Source organism: Talpa occidentalis, unplaced genomic scaffold (genome assembly GCF_014898055.3).
Source record: "Talpa occidentalis isolate TD23 unplaced genomic scaffold, MPIMG_talOcc4v2.1 talOcc4.11, whole genome shotgun sequence".
NCBI classification, from domain to species: Eukaryota; Metazoa; Chordata; class Mammalia; order Eulipotyphla; family Talpidae; genus Talpa; species Talpa occidentalis.
The window spans coordinates 76,589,912-76,610,376 of record NW_023601104.1 but is presented as its reverse complement, the minus strand read 5'-3'; the positions used below and the strand labels follow the sequence as shown (position 1 = coordinate 76,610,376).

Here is a 20,465-nt window from a genome sequence, read left to right as displayed (position 1 = left end):
TTTAAAGATTTATTTATTTATTTATACAAGCACTGGGTACAGTCAGAAGCACGGGAGGGTGAGAGAATTCACCAGAGCCAGAGCAGGGAGCAGAGCAGGCCGAAGGACTGAAGTGCACTGCTGAGGGGAGCAGTGGGCGGCAGGAGAGGTCTGCGCGCCATGTGGGACCCTCCTCTGGTGGCTGGGGAGCAGCTGGGGATCGAACCAGCGTTGCAGAGGCTGCGGGCAGCTTCGCAACCCAGCACTCAAACGCTGCGCCACCAGGGAGGCCCTTCAGTCAAGTTCTTTCCCCACATTCTCCATTTGGACTTGAATGGCAGGGATGGAGAGAGAGAGAATCTTTAAAATCCTGTGGACAGATTCTAGGTGGCTCTGCATCTGATCCTCAAGAGGTTGTGCTTGCACAGGACATTGGAAACCACTCTACTTGTAAAAAGGTTGGCTTTCACGTGCCCTAGAGCTTGTTAGCTCCCCACTAGGACAGATCCTTGGCTTAGCATTTTTGTTCTTTCTAGGTAGCTTCGTTTCCACAAAGGCGTGCTCATCCCTGGAACAATCATGTGGGTGAGCCTTTGTCTGAGGAAAGCCAAGATGGCTCCCGCACTGCATTGCTTGGTATTAGAACTTGGGAAACAGAGTCTAGAGTATAAGTAGTTCAGTGTACTAGTTCCTCCTTCCTGGGCCATGTTCACAGAGAACATCATGAGTGTGAACATGTGTGTGCTCTCTGACCTCCCAAACTTTTCAGTGTTAGTCCCTGGGTTAAGAGGTAAAAGCTGTGCCCAGAAGATATGCTTTCTTAAGAACTTAACTAAATTAACTTGGAGCAGTTCATGGAAACTGTCCAGACATTGAAACTCTGAAAATCCAGTGTCCACCTGTCTATATCTTGTGGCCTGAGAGTGGTGATAGCTCAGGATTCCCTGGCAGACAGGAAGCTGAGGTAGCTGTTCCTCGGATTGGTTAGCCATGACCTCAGGTATGAATGAGCCAAATGGTACTAAGGTTAGCAAAGAAGGCTTTTGAGTCAGGCTCCTGTATTTCAGTCCTGGCCGATGAGCTGGATGGCCTTAGGAAATTTATTTATTGGTGCTGCATCTCAATTTTCTTATCTGTAAAATGCAGGTGGCAGTAATACTGACCACATAAGGTGGTTGTGAGGGTTCAAGATAATGCATATAAAATACTAGACACCAAATGGATGAATGAAAGCTGTTTTAGAAATGATGGCTCCTGCCATCAACCCATGGTAGCTGTATGGTGGATCCTGCAGGAGAGAACAAGGGAATGGCAGGAGGGCTCCATGTTTCCTGATTTCCCTATGACTAATGCCACTCTCTGGTTTCTTCTGTATTCCTTTCCTCGCCCAGTTTTGATCCTCCAGAAAGTGGAGAATGGAGACCTGAGCAACAAGATTCTGAAGATCACTGATTTTGGCCTGGCTCGGGAATGGCACCGAACCACCAAGATGAGCGCAGCAGGGACCTATGCCTGGATGGCACCCGAAGTCATTCGTGCCTCCATGTTTTCCAAAGGCAGTGATGTGTGGAGGTAAGGTTCAGAGGTACAGGGTCCATGGTCCCCAGGTCAATTTTGGCCTCACGCATGCTTCAGGATTTGGAGATTTGAGGTTGCATAATATCCCAGCACCCAAGTAGGTCTAAGTGACTCCATCAGAGCAATCTACACCAATTCCACATTGCCAAGGGACTGTTTCCAATGCTGTCATCTACCAAAAATCCCTCCAGTGTTGTGGCAAATACCACCTCTATGCAGGCCACTTTGTGCTGGTGACTTCCTAGAAAAGGAAGATTCCAGGTAGATTCCAGGTACCATATGTATTCCTGTCTGACCTGTGGCATAGTGAGAGCCTCAGCACTTCAGAGACATTCCTCAGGGTCAACCTGACCTGCTTAGTTGCAGTGGCTGTTACTGCTGGACTTGTCCACTCTGTAAGCTCCTGAACTGACAAGTGTTCTTTATGCTATCTCATTTTTCTTGGTGGGCTGGAGATTCTTTCCCAGTTATTCATTTAGCCTTTTAGTCAAGGATGTACTTGTTGAACATTGAAAGAGAAATAGGAAAAAATGATCCCAAGCATGTACCCAGATCTACAGTCAAAAATTAGACCAATTTGACCCTAGTGAATGTCAGCCTGAGAGGTCACAAGGACAGGGATCCAAACAATTTTTGTCCCTACAAGTGGAAGGATGACCATCTCCAGAGTATACGTTTTCACAGGAAGTAGCATCTCTTTGATACAAAAGGAGAGTAGGTTATCATGGTACTTCAGTCTGTCACATTGTTGCTTCCTGATGTGTTTTTTCAGTGAGCTTCTGTATATATATAGTTGTGTGTTTATGTGTGTATACATATACATTCCTATATGTAACATATGTTGTATGTATAAAACACATACACTACAAAACATAACAGCATTATTGGAATCAGTCACACACCAAAAAGTTCACACTTTAAAATGTATGTTAATGGTTTTTAGTGCATTTACAAAGTGTTTGCACCAGTCACTAGTAGTATTAGTTTCCTAGGACTAGACCTGCTATAACAAATTATAGCAAACCTGATGGATTAAAACAATAGAAATTCATTATCTGGGGGCCAAAAGTCTGAAATTGGTGTCAGTGGGACCACACTCCAGAGACTCTAGGGGATATTCTGTTTTATATAAGGATTATATAAGGATGTGGACTTATCTTTTTAGGGCCACCATTCTGCCACTATAACCACTATCTATTTATGGAATATTTTTTATCAACCAAAAAAAGAAAGCCAGAACCCTCTCCACCCCCCCAAAAAAAAAACACAAGGAAGAAATCTATCAGCAGTTATTGCTTAATCTCTCTATTAATTTACTTTCTGTATCTATAGATTTGCCTATTCTGGATATTTTATGCCAGATATTTTACAGTAGATGGTCTTTTGTCACTGGATTCTTTCAATAGCGTAACATTTTCAAGATTCATTCATGTTATAGCTTGTATTAGAACTTCATTTTTTGTGGCTGAATAATATTCCATTATATAGATAGACCACTATTTGTTGATCCAGTCATCATTTGATGGACATTTGGTATTTTCCTACTTTTTTTCTACTTTTTTTTTAAAGATTTATTTTATTTATTTATACAAGCACTGGGTACAGTCAGAAGCACAGGAGGGTGAGAGAATTCACCAGAGCCAGAGCGGGGAACAGAACAGGTAGACTGACGAAATACACTGCTGAGGGGAGCAGCGGGCGCGGCAGGAGAGGTCTGTCACGCCATGTGGGACCCTCGCTGGTGGCTGGGGATCAGCACTGCCGAGGCTGCGGGCAGCTTCGCAGCCCAGCAGTCAACTGCTGCGCCACCAGGGGAGGCCCCTTTTTTCTACTTTTTTTCTACTTTTTGGGTATGATGAATAATGCTTCTTTTTATTATGAACAATAATGGACATTTTTGTTTAAGATTTTCTGTGAACATATATTTTTAATTCTCTTGGGTACGTATTTAGGAGTGGGATTGCTGATTCATGCAGTAATTCTATGTTTAACTTTTTGAGGAACTGCTAAATTTCTTTTACTATGGTCATACTATTTCACTATCCCATTAGTAACTTACGATGATTCCAGTTTTTTCATATTCTGTTAAAACTTGTCATTGCCTTTTTATTATAACCATCCTAGTAGATATGAAGTGGTATTTCATTGTGGTTTTTATTTGTATTTTTATAGTGACTAATGATGCTGAACATCTTTCCATGTGCTTATTGACCATTTGTATATCTTCTCTGAATAAATGTCCAAATCCTTCACCAATTTCACGGTTATTAGAGTAAATGTACTTTTAACTTTACGTTGAAAGAGTTCTTTATATATTCTGGATACAAGTCCCTAATCAGATATACAATTTGAAAATGTTTTCTTCTATTTTCTGGATTTTTGAAAAAAACTTATTGATGATATCCTTTGAACCACAAACATTTTTAGTTTTGATGAATCCAATTTACTATCTTTTTTCCTTGATTACTTGTGCTTTAATATCATATTTGAGACCATTGCCTAATCTGAGGCCATAATGATTTATTCCATTTATTTCTAAGTTTTTAATCTAAGTTTTGTCGTGTGAGGTAGGGAGTCCCACTTCATTCTTTTGCCCATGGCTATCTAGTTGAAAGGCTTGAAAAGGCTATTATTTCCTCAATGAATTGTTACCCTTGTCAAAAACAAATTACCACAATATCAATGTTTATTTCTGGACTCTCATTTCTATTCCATTCACCTAGATATCTTCCCTTATGCTGTACCAACCTCTACCTTTATGGTAAAATTTGAAATTAGGTACTGTGATCTTCCAACTCTGTTCTTTTTTTTTTTTTTTTTTTGAGATTTTTTGGATATCTGGGTCCCTTACATTTCCATATGAATTTTAGGATTATTTCTGAAAAACAGGCAACTGGAATTTTTATAAGGATTGTATTAAAGCTATAGATCACCATGGCGAGTATTGGCACCTTAATATATTAAAAGTCACAAACATAGGGTATCTTTCCTTTTATTCAGGCCTCCTTTAATTTTTTTCCGTGACATTTTGCAGCTTCTGTGTATTGAATCTTACTTCACCGCATGTTAATTATAGGGTGAGGCAACTATTGTGAAAAAGAGCTTTCCTTAAAATATCTGACAAGACCTTCTTAGGTTGAATTGTATGTTGATATTCAACTATTTTTGATCTACAAAACAGTAGTCTCATATGCTTCAACCTTCTTCTAAGCACTTTCATTGCTTAACTACAGTCTACTGAGGTAGTTAATATATTACTTACACTAAGCTTACAAAGAGATCAGCAGATAGGATAGCTTAAATAAGGTAGAAACCTGCTTCTTTTTCACATTTTCCTAATGTGAAATCATTAGGAACCCAGGTTTCTTCAGGTTTCCTCAGTGCATTGTTCTTGGCTGAATGGTTAGGCCCAAGTGACTGTGATTTCGGCATTATATTCTGAAAAAAAAAAAAAAAGTGGGGGGGAGAGGGCAAGCAACTTGATGTTTGAGATGAGGAAGTTGTGTGCATCTCCTCTGTGTAGAGCCATTGCCTGCTCTAGGTTATATGAGTACCTGGTTGCAAGAAGTCAGAAATATGTAGGCCCTAGCTGTGCACACACAGCTGAAACTCTTACTATGGAAGAAGGGGAGAATGGGAGGAAATCAGCCATTGGCTACACTCAATTTTATCTTACCTTTATTCATGGGAGGCTGTGCCTTTTTGCAACATGATTATTTTCTATTTCCTATATTTCTGCTAGTTTTTTCTTCCCTCTGGGCCCTGAATTGAATCTGGTTTTATTGTCCTCCATCCCAAAGGTTTCTGCTGCTACAGTGATTTAGAGTTGCCTCTGGTATTCTGACACATTTAGTGGGGAGGGAAAGCCCAAATGCCTAATTAAGTATCTTCTCATCACAGAAATGACCGGCAAGGGGACCTGTCAAGGGGTTAAGATGCAACCTATGAAGCTATCGCCAGCCACTGCAGCACGAATTCAAGCTCTGCCCAGGGAGCTACCCACATGGTGCAGCAGACCTCTCCTTTCTCTCCTGCTGCTCCCCTCAGCATTGTGTTTCAGTCAGTCTGCCTGTTCTGTTCCCCGTTCTGTCCCTGGTGAATCCTCTCACCCTCCACACCTCTGGCCTATACCCCACTTCCTATATGCATAAATAAATCTTTTTGAAAAAAAAAAAAGAAAAAAGACATGACAGGCAAGGAAAGGGAAGGACATCATAGGGATTTATCCATCATGGAAGGAATAAGGCCGGACTCTTCAACTTTTACCCAAAGCGTCCTTATTCCCAGAATGACATCCAGTCTTTCTCTTCAGCCACAGGTCCTGAAAGCAGGCGTGGGAGCCTCTGATGAGAGAGGCCTCTGACGATGTTGTTCTCCCCTCTGAAGGGAGTAGCTTGGAGGTAAACTCCAAATCAGCAGCACTTTGGATGAGGTGTCTTGGAAATTGTTTCATGGTCTGCTCTGATTCAGCTTGGTTAATGAATGTGGTTTGAAAACATAATTCACTCTGCTCTCTTAGCTTCCTGGCTGCAGTATTTTCTTTTTGGACACAACTTATTAAATCCATTAAATGAGCCTTTAATCCCTCCTTCCCACTCATCTTAGTGGCTCCACATGATCTAACACCTTTACCAGAGAAGAATAATGTGCCCACTTCTCTCATTGCTACACACACACACATACGCTGGTAACAGTATTCACCACCCACAGATGCTTAAGGGCTGGGATCTGTGCTGAACACCATGCATCTTTTATCTCATTTATTCCTCACAAGAATCCAAATGTAGATAGTATTATTTCCATCTTACAGGTGAAGTACTTGAGGCTTAGGTACCTGCATTCACACAGGTGGCAGAGGTAAAGATGGTACTAGAATTAGGAGTGTCTCTCTTGAAACCCTGTGTTTGCAGCCATCTCACCATCTCTGTACTCCTGTTCCCGCACTTAGGGCAGCCTTTTCTGAGTACTTGGCCTGCCCTGCCACGAGCCCAGGAGGATGTCCCAGAAAGAGCAAAAACATGTCTAGGAATTCAGGAAGAAGCTGGTTCCTGGACTGACTTTTTCAAGAAATGTTTGTTGAATGCTTACTCTGTGCAGGACTCTAAGCCTGAGTCTCACCCCACCCTTCCTGGAACTCTGCTGGGGGCTGGGGCTGGGACTGCTGTTGCCAGGGGCTGAGGCCCAGCTCACTGGGCCTCACTGCTCTTGGATTATTGTTCTCTGGGGCTCCTCCACATGCTGGATGGGGGGTAAGATTATAAAGCAAGAACCAACCGCATGAGTCTCCCGCTCTGCTTGATTTCCTACTGCCTCGGGAAGAGTCATTGATGAACTCGCCCCTCTTGCTGTGCTGTGCAGGGACAGCAGTGGGTGCAGGAGACACCGCCATCGTGTTGTGACTGCTTGATGTGTGTGGGGTGAAGTGGAGGCATTTTGTTAATCAGTTTAAGTTTTTGAATTGACAGTAGTTAATATGTGCACCATAGAAAAAGGTTACACCTGATGGATAAACAGAAAAAGGAAAAAGAAAAGAAAAAGGAAAAATAAAATCATCCAAAACTTACTTCTAAAGATAAGCTATATTGGTATTTTGGGGCATTTATTCCTGTTCACAGGCTCATTTACCCAGCCCTTCAAATGGCATCGTTCTGTTTTGTGAGCTGCTTTTTTGATATAGTATAGCATGAACATAATTCCAGACTAGTAAATGTTTATTATGTAAATGCATACATTAATGTATATGTTACATATATGTCAATAAATGCAACATCATTTTAAATGAGGGTCTGGTTACCAACAACAGGAAGAAAGATTGTATATTTCCTTACAACTCGCAAAGTGTTTTCATACACGGTAGTTCAACTACATTGCCAAAGATTATTAAACAAGTCAGTGTAGTTCCTGGAATGTGGGGCCACAGCCAGTGACCAAGTACAGGAGCCCGTTCTTGTGAACACGTCTTTCAGAAGGTGCATTTGGAGATGACTGAGGTGAAGGGGAAAGAGTCTGGCCCAGCTCAGGTGTGGAATTGCAGTGGGGAAGGGTTTTTACTATCCCCTCTGAGGCTTTTCCTCACTTGGAACATATAAAGTACCTGCCCCCCCAACCCTGCCAGACTGTTGAGAGGATGTCGCACCTCTGGATGTGGTTAATTATCGACACAAGGGGAATTCCCTGGGTTTGGGTTAGGCAGTGAGAGCTCTTGGGAAATCAGTAGGAGCCGGTTCTCTGATGGTGGAGGCACTCTGAGGCAGTGTTCTAGCTGAGCTGGTCCTTCTAGGCTGTCTTGAATGGGCCTCCTGACCGTCTCTCAATCCTGGGTGGGCAACGGAGTAGGGTCAGTACAAGGTAAATCAAGCTGACTGCTCACGTATCCTGGGGCTCAGCCCCGACCGGCATGTGTACCCTGCATTCCCTTCTTAGAATCAACTCCTGCCAAGGGCACAACAAGATTCATTTCTTGGTGGGAACAGTGGACAGTTTGGCTATAGTCACCCCCAGCAAGCCATCTTCCGCTTCTTTCCTGAGTGTTGGTGTCCCTCAGCAGCACTCACCAGCTCTGTGGCCTCTTCCTAAACACCCTCCCCACACCCCCACCCCCCACACACACACTTTCTCCTTTCAGGCCCTTTCCAAGGGGAGACACATGAGTTTACTAGCCTCTGGGGGTAACTTCTAGATGAGGAGTAGTTATTGTTATTTATCCCTTGCCACTTTGCAAGGTGTGGGTATTGCTAGCTTTGTGGCAAAGGTGAGAAAACTGAGATTCAGAGAGTCTGTTCCCAAGGTCACACCGCTGTAAGTGAGATGCAGGCGTTTCACTCTAGCAGTTCTCCCACTTCTCTTCGTTGGCGAGCCCTCCACCGGGAATGGAATGCAGGTGAACACAGAAGCAGCCAGGTCAGAGCAGAGCAGCCCTAATTGCAGCTGCAGGGGCAGATTCTCTGGCTCCTGCCTCTCAGTGGCCTTGGTGTGCAGGCCGTGCAGGCCGTGCAGGATGCCCTTGGGTCTGTGACGTGCTCTGCTGGCTTTCCAGGTAGTTAGGTTTGGGCCCCAATCTTTTCTGCCCAGATGAAGGAAGGGGGCTCTTTGGGACCCTAAGTGTTTGTTCCTCAGGGTGAAGGTGGATGTTAATGCCAAGAGCAGGCAATCCAAGATGAGAGCTGCTCTAAGCTGAGAACCTAGTCAGCAGTGCTCAGTTCTTAGAGGTCACATGGTAAAAGCTGTGACACCCTGCCCGGTGACCATCTGGGTTAAGTCATATTAAAGGGTTGGCAGGAAGCATGAGTGCAATTCTTAGTGGAATTGGGGACTTGCTCTCAAGCACCCAGTGCAGCCTGCAGGACCCTCTGACCTTGCCCTCATTCCCAGTTCCCACACCCACCCACACACCAACTCGCTGTGTAAGGAACTATTTTGTGTGTACATAAGGACAATCTCTTCTCTTCATATGAGTCTGGGCAATGAGAATCAGAGCACAAACTCCCATCCTTGCTCTTTCTGGGCCCTGAGGCTGGTAAACAAACAACCACAATATGAAGCTGCTCAGATGGGAGCTGAGTAACACCTGTGTCCAATTGTTCTCATCAGCTTCAGGCCAAAATCCAACACCTTGTCAAGACCGGGCCTGCCACTGTCTACTAGGCTTTCTTTTTCCTGTCAAAATACAGAAGAGGTTTTTCTACCCAACGGGACTGACCCAGCCTCTCTGAGGTTCATCTTTAGGGGTCCCCTGGGATGCCCTGGCTTATTAGTTGGCATGCTGCTTTTCTTTGGTGCCATTTCAGGCCACTTATGCTTCTTTGAGGTCAAGGCCATGCCTTTGTCCGAGCTGATTTCTGTCTCTGGAACACTGACTTAGCAATCAAGGTTTATCTGTTTCCTGCCCCCATCCTGGTCTGGTTAGTTGACCCCCCTGTGCCCTCATGGTCTTTCTGTTGTGACTCATTCCTCTGTATTCTAGTTGGCATCTTTTCTTTTCCTCTCATTAATCTCTTTGTGGCTAAAATCTACCTTTTTTCCTGTATCCCAGTGCCAGGCTCTGAGCTTGGTGTTTAGTAAATACTAAGTAGGTGTTTAAAATGAATGAATAATTGGTAGTGCACTTGAATCAGATCCTGAAAAACAAACCAAGAAATGGCAGAAGGGCATTCTAGTGATAACGAATTAAGAGTTGGTCCAGGGTCCCACTCAGGCTTGCTCCATGTGTACCCTAAATAAATGCCAATACGCTTTTCTAAAACCTGCTTTCCTTACTTGCAAAATGATGTTAATTCTTATCTTGCATGTTTCTTATAAGGATACAAGATGATGTTTGTAAATGCCTTAGCATTTACATACTAAGCATTTACATTTACCTGTACATACAAGGTACCATGGTAAAATAGATGCTGGGTTTATAAGGATGTTTTCCTTTTTTATGAACTTTTGTTGTCTGCAAACTACTGATGAGTATCACAAAAAATTGGAGGTTTGTGTTGAAAATAGCAGGACCTTCCACCTCTTCATAGCCTGTGGTTTCTTGCCCTGACTTCTTCCTAAAAGGATGGAATGCTACTTGATTTTGTTGGGCTCTGTTTGTGAAGTCATGGAATAGTTATCCTGCTAAGCTTTGTACTCCCAATCTTCTGACTCACCTGGTGTGTGAAATGAATTTCTTCGGGCACAGTGGAAAGGCAGGGCAGGGACCGTGAAACACAGGCACTGACATGCTGCTCTGCTCCCCCAGGCCTGGGCCACCTCTTTGAGTGAGAGGTCTCTGTCAGGCCTCACTGACGCTGTTGTCTGGTGCGGTCAACTCTCTGCTTTTTTAAAAGCTAAAAAAAATAAATAACTAAAGCTGAAGTTTTTCGTAAGATGGAAAAATCCCCCACATTCTCATGAAGCTATCTACCTTTGCTCCTAATTTATTACAACAGAATAGCCGTGGCTGCTGAGCCCTGATTTAATGCTGATTTAATTTCATGGCAGCCTCATCAGACTGGTAGTGTTATTTGCCCTTTATGGATGAGGAATTTGAGGAACAAGACTTTGAATCCAAGTGTGCCTGGAGGTTTGAGTCTGGAGGTTTTGCTTTTAGCTAGTAAGCCTGACATCCACCCTTTTACGTCCCGGGAGCACGTCTGTTCTATTAGTGTCCTTACATGTAGGGGGGACCACAGACCACTCGCAGAGCTGCATGACCTGTTTCATTGAAGTTGCAGCTGTGCTTTATCAAGTGGCCTCTGTCTTCTGTGTCTCCTTAGCTATGGGGTGCTGCTTTGGGAGCTACTGACCGGTGAGGTGCCCTTCCGAGGAATCGACGGCTTAGCGGTAGCTTATGGTGTAGCCATGAACAAACTCGCCCTTCCCATTCCCTCTACATGCCCAGAGCCTTTTGCGAAACTCATGGAAGGTAAGTTACCCCCACCCTGAACAGAACCGGAGACCGTTTATCTTCCCACCCACACTTGGTAGGTTTTGGCCAACTCCACAGAGTCAGTTACGACAATAAAAAGAGGAGAGGAAGTACCAGTCACTCGGAAATAGATGCTGGGTGGGCACTTGGCAGAGCTACTTCAAGAAGATGTCAGCACCCTGCTACTCTGATGTCACCGGGGACCCGCTGTCTGTCTCCAGTGGCTGTAGAACCAAACTAACGAGCGAAAACCTGCTACCCGGAACTTCCACCTATTATTAATATAAAATAATGTGTAGTGCTTTTATTTAGGGCCTCTCAGTGTCTTACATGTAGAAGTGAAGAACATATGAGAAGAAAGGAACTCTATCTGTGATTTTGTGAGAAATCCAAGCGCAACAGAGGTGACATGGATAGACAGGTGGCCACACTCCTAGAGGCTGAGCTGAGAAGGAGAGAGTTCACTTTTCCTGACTCTCGCTAAGGCTTTTTACCCTTGCCTGCTCATTCACCCACTGAGGTGGTAAAAAGTAGCTCTTTATTTATAGGGAATTGAAGCCCCCAGCTAGAGTTACCCACTGGCAAGACTGGAATCACGTTGATGAAGGAATACAGTAAATTGTAGTAATTGTACTTTACACACGAGAACGCTTGGGACTTGCCAAGAGTTTCATGTTAGGTCAGTAGTCAGAACTGGGCGGTTTCAGAAATGCCGCTCTTCATTTCCAGTGTCACTTCATCGCTGTGATGTTGGGTAGCTTGCTTGATCTCCTCAGCCCTGTGAGAAGCTACCTGATCCCAGTCTCTGATTCTGGAAGGAGAATGAGAAGTGATAGGTTGGTGGTAGATGGGGTCACATGGCATCCTAAGTCTTACGTGAGCCTACGTCCACTTACGCTTTCTGTCTACTCATGTGTTCCACACAGACTGTTGGAACCCCGACCCACATTCACGACCATCCTTCACGAGTATCCTGGACCAGCTCACCACCATAGAGGAATCCGGTTTCTTTGAAATGCCCAAGGATTCCTTCCACTGCCTGCAGGACGACTGGAAACATGAGATTCAGGAGATGTTTGACCAACTCAGAGCCAAAGAAAAGGTAAGAAACGAGAGAAAGGGAGGCATGTGTCAGTGGACAACCCACCAAGGCCTCTGGACTGATGCCAACATGACCCCCTCCTGCTTAGTTTGTGGTAACGGCAGATCCTGCCCGCCTGCTGTACATGGAGGGGCTCTCCAGGCCTGGGGTGAGTGTTTTTGGGATGTGGTAGGAGTAAGTAGTAATGAGTCTGGAGTTCTCCTTACTGAGTGTCAGCTTTGTTGTGCAAATCAGGACGAACACCACTGAGCAGATACCACCAGGGGCCTCACCCTGCCCCCTGAAAGGATGGGAAGATTCTAGAAAGGTTTCTTGGTTCTGCAGTGGATTTTTCTCAAGGGAGGTTCACTTGATAGAGGGATACTTCAACTTTGAGATCAGTTATCAGAACATCCTGCCAATGTCTTTTAGTATCAGAATCAGAGACAGTATCTGGGTTAGAAATACCAAGGGTCTGAGGTTGTTTGGCATTTTTCATGTTTTTGTGAAAGGGCTCTAATCCCAAACCAACTCAGCAGTTCAGACACTCTAATCCTACTGGAAGTCTGCCTTTGTGTTCTGGTGGCCCATTACGAGCCAGCCCCTCTCCACACCCCTGGTGCTAGCTAGCAGCCAGTCCACACTGGTGAGCTAATCCGGCCTCCATCAACAGGGTCAGTTCCTTTTCCTCCCTCTCATTCCCCTCTGTGGGAATTTGGGGAGCATCATGATGATAAGAGTAACAAAAAATTTGTTTCATCTTTTTGATTTCCCAGTTCTTTCACTTGAAAGGTCTGATGAGACCTTTCATCCTGGAGTCTTAAACGACCCCACCAGCAGCATGTAAGGCCGGTGTCGGGAAGCAGAACCTTGCACCCAGGTCTTTTGATTCCAAAATCCTCTTTGTCGTATCATTGTTATTCCCCTGAATAAATGACATAAAATCATTCTGGAGCTGATTTAAAGAATTTAAACTTTTAAAATGCAGCATCTCAATCCTAAACACGGTTCTGTGTGGCAAGTCAGTGAGCACTCTGCAGAAGATGGAGTGAGCTTACCACAAATCTTTAGGGACCTGAGGGTACTGGGGTGGGGGTGAATCTGTACTGACTGCTGAACAGAATGATTACCAGAGACTGTTCCTATTACTAATGCTATTACTACTAGAAGAAACTTCAGAGTTGCTGGCCTTAATTTTGCTTAAGCATTGACTCTTGGTTCACTTTTTTCTCAGTACCTTACAAGGATAAGGAAAAAAGTTGGATCCTGCAGCTAGTGGGAAAGTTAAGCCATTCTCAATAATGGCTAATGTTTGTTGAGCATGTACAATGTGCCATGTTGTTATAAGTAACTTATGGGCATTTTTATGCAATGTTTCATAATAAAATAATTGTCTTAGGGCATATAACTCTGTGAGGTCAGTGCTCTTCACTCCATATTACGTCTGATGCCCATATAAACTTGCCCAAGACCAAAGCATGAGTAGTTTGTTCCCAAGTCCTTGTTTTATCTCACTAGGGTCTGATGCCTCGCCATTGTAAGGCTTGTCATGGGGCAAGTGGGGATAAGATGGATAATGAGCTTTCTCTGGAGATAGTCCTCTTAAATCTTTGCATGTGGAAGATGTGAAGTTGATCCCCAAATAGGCGTTTCTCAAGAAGAGTATTTACATGTTTGAGGGGCTTCCATGTATATGGCATCATAAGCAAGTATTCCACAGATGTTCTGGTTTCCATCTAATTCAGCTCATTCTTTGTATTGGTTCCACCTACTGCTTTTAGGCATTATGAGGATGGGTTGGTTTCAGGACTGGAGTTTGAGTTCCCTATGAGGGAAATATGAGGGAACTCAAAGGAAAACCATAGACAAGAGCCTGTGGCAGAGAAGGATTTAGGAAAGCTGAAGTTAGCTTGAACTTTCAAACTTTTCATTTCCCAGCAGAGCTATCCAATCTGGAGTCATTTTTCTTACTCTTTCATGTTTATATTTTCCTCTTCTTGGAGAAAACAAAGTAGTGGGACAGGGAGCCGGGATTTGGGGGATACACAACAATTTAATCTGTTTGGGGCCTATGTCACCAAAGAAGGTAAAATGCAAGAGTTCAGGCTAATCTCTCAGGCACTTACGATACATCTGGTTCATTCATAAAGTTCTCATCTACCTCCTTCTTATCTATCATTCATTCATTCTTGGACTCAACAGTTCTTCAACAACTACTAAACACTTACCTGTACCAAACAATTTTCAAGGTGTTAGTCCTCCCTCTTCTCATTTCTTCTGTCATGTTTATGGCTATTTTGACATTCTCTCAGGAATGGAGGACATCAGTTGAATGAAAAATTCCCAGCGTCAAATATTTTATGCCCGGGCCTCCCCAGTGGCGCAGCAGTTGAGCGCTGGGTTGCGAAGCTGCCCGCAGCCTCTGCAGCTGGTTCGATCCCTGACTGCTGGGCGAGGGTCCCACATGGCGCGCAGACCTCTCCTGCCGCTCGCTGCTCCCCTCAGCAGTGTACTTCAGTCCTTCTGCCCGCTCTGCTCCCCGCTCTGGCTCTGGTGAATTCTCTCACCCTCCCGCGCTTCTGACTGTACCCAGTGCATGTATGAATAAATAAATAAATCTAAAAAAAAAAAAAGACCAGAAAATTAAAATATATATATATATATATTATGCCCATTTGTCTCTCTGCTCTCTTCTGCTCTCTTCCTGCAGCTCAAATTTCCCAATATGTGAACACATACTTTTTTTTTTAGATGTTGGTTCCCCTTCTATTTTGTTTTAGTCCAGAATGACATCTTCTCATTTCATGGGGAAATTTTTAGTTTTGATCACAAAAGTGTAGCTCTGGCTGCTTTATTAAAGAATCTTCCCACTTCTTAGACATGATCCTCTCAGGCTAGTCAAAAAGCTACTTATATTTCAGTCTCTACCCCACCCCACCCCCACCCCACTTCAATCCTAGACCTGGGGTAACCAGTGTTAATAATTTAGATTCCAGATTTGAAAATTTTATTACATGTGCTTTGTTCTTTTTCCTGTTTTCTCTCCTATTTTCTGAGTCCATGTTCCCCACCACATACACACACCTCGTCCCAAGAACTATGTGTGGGGTTCACTTATACATTCATGCAAGAAAGAAAAAGGGACGCAGGGGTGAGATCTGACCACCTATTGTGGCTCCCACCTCCATCCTCAGGGCAAGACAGAGGGCCTATTCTGGGCTCTCAAAACTGGATTCTAGTTGGGAAATTGTCCTAGTTCCACCACCAGCCTTCTGGCTTGGGCTGTCTGCTTGGCAGAGTGACTGCTGTGCCTCCAGAGCCTTGCCCTGCTTTGGGACAACTTCTCCTACGTTCATTGAATGGCTTCAAGAGTGTGTAATGGAGCAGCAGGCAAGGTCGGTTCTGGAGCAAACAAAGTCCTGGCAAAGACTTGAGGAAACATTCTCTTTTCTCTTTGCCATGTTGCCATGATCCTTCCGGAGCAAACAATTGTCCTTTCAGATGGAATGACAGTTCAAACCACAGCTCTCAGTGGACTCACTTACCAAGCAAATAGAGATTTAGAGGACATGCCTCACATACCTTTCGAATAGCCGCCCTGGACATTTATTTATTTTTGTTTGAGTGTGAGATAATGCCTGCAGGGTGATTCATTTACTGCAGGCACACTTCAAGAGATCATATAAAATTGGTTCTGGTTGAAGAAAAAAAAACCTCTATATAATGGAAAAATTAAAACTAAGATAGAACCAAGTCTGTAAAGTTCAAATACATGATTATATTTTATTCCGATATCCCCAATTTTTCCCCCAATCATGGGCAATTTTAATCAGTAATCAACAAGCTCCTGGGAACTCCCAGCTCCTGTCTCCAAGGCTTGGCCTATGGCTTTAGCAGCTCTAGTCAAAGTCCAATGGCTGTCCTGAACCTTCTTTTCATTACTCAGGGTCTTCAGGTGTCCCTTAACCAAGCTAGCCATTGAGTACCCCATCTCCACTGGGAACTTGAACCTTGGGACATTAAGGGGAGCTGTCTATCAATGCCGTCTGTGAATGCTAGCCCTGCAGCACTCTCAGGCTTCACCCCATGCACTGAGCACCCCTCTCCTCTGGTGACTCCTGCAGGAGCTCCGCACCTGGGAAGAGGAGCTCACGCGGGCTGCACTTCAGCAGAAAAACCAGGAGGAGCTGCTGCGGCGCCGGGAGCAGGAGCTGGCGGAGCGGGAAATTGACATCCTGGAGCGTGAACTCAACATCATCATCCACCAGCTATGCCAGGAGAAGCCCCGGGTGAAGAAACGTAAGGGCAAGTTCAGAAAGAGCCGGCTGAAGCTCAAGGATGGAAACCGCATCAGCCTTCCTTCTGGTCAGTGGCCAGGGACCTCCTGGGAAGTGGGAGCAAGCAAAGGGGCTGGTATGGCAGAGGACCCAGGGGAGCCAGGGACTGAGCTTGCAAACTTGAGACTGTGGCTCTCAACATGGAGCTAGTTAGAAATGGGCTGTTCTCTTCAGTGATAAGATGGACCTGCTGAGAAGCCGACCCACCCCAAGGGGAGTTTTCAGAGTGACAAACACAGAAGATGAGGTGAAGTCATGTCAGTGACTTTGATGGACCAGGTCCCTGCTGCTAGAAGCCTGGTCACTCATATAGGCACATCTCGCTGAAAGCCAACCTGGAGAAAAATGTGATTGTGTTAATCTCCATTTACTTCACTGCTGTTTCACTCTTAGTCACATAATAGCAAATGATACTGCAATATGGGTATTGACAGGATCTTTAGTGAATTACAAAGCAGTTTGAAAACTGGTGTGTGATGTAGATAAAGGTTGGCACTCTGGTCTGGGGACCTTGTGTGCTCTCTGCTATATTAGGGGGGATTCTAAAGTGTATACATGAGATGAAAGAACTGAGCTCTGCAAAGTATTTCAGGGTTTCTTTTGATCATTGGTTCTCTGAGCGTAAAGATTAGGATTAATGTATATACATTTCAGAAGCTCATCAACTGAATAAAGTTACCAGCCTTGGGAAAATGCAAAGAAGTATATAACTATGAACTAGACTCTTTGTGGTGTGTAACGTGCCCATGGAGGGTGGTGAGTGCTCTGGTGTGTGTTTATGTAGATTAAAGGGTTCATTGCACCCAGAAGTAAGCTCATCAGAAGTATAAGAGGAGTCATGGATGATGCTTAGCATTGGGATGCTGACTTAAGTACAGACATGGGAACTCATTTAGAGAAAGTCACTGAGTGAGTTCGTGGGACATGTTTACCACTTTCCTTGTTGCATATTTTCATTTCAGGCAACATGGAGTCATCCAACGTCTTTTGAGTATCTAGCCTGTGCCAGCATATTGCTGCCTGCTGGGCAGGCAAATAGAAAAGGGACTATCAGGGGGATGATAGTCTGGTGGGGAGAGCTATATGCTAAGCAGCAATTTATTGCACTCTGACAGATGAGGAGACTGAAATGCAGAAATTCAGACCTGTACGTTTCACATTCCTGGTGCACACCTGTCTCTGAATACATCAGTTCCTGGACCATTAGCCCATCTCCCTCACTTCCTTGGTTCCCACCAAGGCTTAGTTCTTATTACCCTGATCTGCCTGCCCTGAAACGTCAGTCTCAATATATTGGCCTCTGAGAAAGGGCATGGTATGCACTAATAGATTACATGAAGCAGAATTTTAAGTTTAATGTTAAGTTTCCTATAGTAATCAAGAGGTTTCATGATCTTGTTCTTAACATGACCTTTTTTAACTTTTGTGACTATATCTTTACTACACCTATGCATATTATATAGACAGCTCTATGAAAACTGTCTTAATGACATCCACTCAGATAATGAATTTGCCTTCTTGTCATCCGCTCATCTCACCATGTCTCTTTGAGTAAAAGAAGATTCTAAAAGAGAAACTTCTTGGGATCCTAGGGCCTGTCCCTCAAAACTGCCAGGGAATCTCAGTTTTCTCATGAATTTTGTTACAGAAAAATTCTAATGCAAATACCCCCCTCTGTCTTTCCCAAGCAGATTTCCAGCACAAGTTCACGGTGCAGGCCTCCCCCACCATGGATAAAAGGAAGAGTCTCATCAACAGCCGCTCCAGTCCTCCTGCAAGCCCTACCATCATTCCTCGCCTACGAGCCATCCAGTGTGAGACTGTTTCCCAAATTAGCTGGGGCCAGAACACACCAGGGGCACCTGTCCCCTGCTCTGTCCAGCTACCGACTGGCCCAGGCTTGCTTCATCCATAACTCTGCCACTTCTCCTCGACAGTGTGTCTATATATGCACATATGTACGCAGACCCTTAGCCCTCCCCCGTCTCTCTCCATTAACTTTACTACTCTTGCCTCTGCCTTTTACCCTTAGTCATGTAGCAGCAAAGGGGTTTATGGGTATTGACAGGGTCTTTAATGAGTTACAAAGCAGTTTGGAAACTGGTGTGGGATGTAGATACAGGTTGACACTCTGGTCTCGGGCCCCTGTGTTCTCTCTGCTATATTTGGGGCATCATTGTTCATACTTTTGTCCCTGCCTCTCAGGGAAGGGCCATTTCCTAGCGTCAGTCCTAAGGAAACCTGCCAAATATTTTATAGTAGGCTGAATCTGGACCAATGTCATTTTTACTGTAATGTTTATTAAAAAGATTTTATGCATATACCAGCACACACACATATACAATATACATATATATATATACCTGTGTGTATATGTGTGTGTATATACACACATATTTGTGATATGAATGAGTTTCCCTTATTTAAAGATAGATTTTTTTTTTAAGAAAACTCAATGTGGATTCATAACTTTCCTTGAAAAATCATAAAATCAGTGGATTCCCCTTTTTATATGGCTGTGGTTGACCAGACTAAGGACAATGTCCATGTGCTCTGTATTTTGCCTTAGCCCTGCAATTTCCTATTTTTTGGTCACTGGCTCACTTCATTCATGGATGATGTAGGACCAGCCTCTGAAGCATTTGGTTTTTAATCCTTGCTCTATGGTGTCAGTGTCAAATGAATATTCTTCCTCTATTACCTACTGTATTTCTCTAGGCCTGTTCCTTTGCCCCCTCCACTCCCGACTTCCTTCTCCACAGTCTTGAATTCCTCATTCTTTTTCTTTCTTGAACTTTCTTACCAAAATGTCTACACCACTTCTTCCTTACCCTTACTCTTTTCTCTTTCCCACCTTCTCTACCTGTTAACCCAGTCCAGTTCGCGCCAACAGAACAAGTCCATTAGGACAGATCTGTTTGGAACTCTGATGCCTGGCTGGCCTGAGTTCCTAATTTACATTGCACTTCCAAGAATCTGGGAAGTCTCTCCACACTTGCTACTTGGGGAGTGCTAAATGACTGGTGACTGAGAACCCCATTGCTTCCCCAGAAGTTGCACTCAGATAGTTTTTGAAGAGGTCTGACTTCTTCCCCACAGCTCCACTTGTGTGTGTGCCTGCATGTGGGTGCACATGTGTGAGTGTGTTGGATGGGGTCGAGGCTAGTTTGGGGGGTCCTCTGCTTCCCAGGTCCCACCCAACCTTTGTTATTCACAGTGACACCTGGAGAAAGCAGCAAAACTTGGGGCCGGAGCTCCATCATCCCAAAGGAAGAAGGGGAGGAGGAAGAAAAGAGAGCCCCCAAGAAGAAGGGGCGGACATGGGGGCCAAGTACACTCGGTCAGAAGGAGCTTGCCTCAGGAGACGAAGGGTAAGAGCCTGGGGTGGCACGTTCTCACATAAAGGTGGGTGGGTACACACTTTGCAATATATGATATGAAATGTCTTTTCTCTGTTGTGTTTTACTGCTTTCTAAGAAATTACAAATTTTTTTATCTTTATCATAGAATTTTATAATCTGTTCCCTGGAACCTCCTAGGCAAGGTGCTGGTATACTTTGCTTAAAGGGCCAGAGATAACTATTTTTTTAGGCTTTGTAGGCTATGTGGCTTCCATTGTGTCTCCTCAGCTCTGCTGTTGGAGCGCAGAAGCCGCCACAGACCTGGGACCATCTGGAGGCCAATGAGCATGGCTGTGTTCCAGTAAATCTTAGTGACAACAGGTGGTGGGCAAGCTCTGGCCCACCAGCTACAGCTTGCTGACCCTTGACAATGCCCTGCTCAGATTAGCAAGTAGCAAGTAGCCCACGCACGTAGAGTTCTCCTTTTTCCCTTAACACATCTGTTCAGAAAAAAATAAAAAAAAATTCCAGGGATTTAGGGGATTAAAGGGTTTGTCCTGAAGCAGGGGTGGGCAGAATAATCCAGCCCTAGAAATGTAGTCAGCCACAACCCCATGGCCAGCAGCGCTTCTTTTAGGTCCCACCCTGTGGCCACGCTGAGATGTGTGAGGCACATGTGGGTGCCTTGGATGTGCCTGTGCTCTCACCACAGACCTGGGAGCCAGGTGCTCCAGGGTCATGTTCTTTATACG

At 44.4% G+C, this 20,465-nt stretch overlaps 1 protein-coding gene across 1 annotated transcript in view; it reads left to right on the top strand.

The window, feature by feature from the left end:
- Nucleotides 1-20,465, top strand: part of MAP3K9 (mitogen-activated protein kinase kinase kinase 9) — an 83,896-nt gene that overhangs the window by 48,259 nt on the left and 15,172 nt on the right. The window contains 6 exon segments of the mRNA XM_037503610.2: nucleotides 1,371-1,551; nucleotides 10,803-10,951; nucleotides 11,881-12,056; nucleotides 16,160-16,400; nucleotides 18,064-18,186; nucleotides 19,590-19,743. Coding sequence (XP_037359507.1) covers nucleotides 1,371-1,551; nucleotides 10,803-10,951; nucleotides 11,881-12,056; nucleotides 16,160-16,400; nucleotides 18,064-18,186; nucleotides 19,590-19,743 — 1,024 coding nt within the window.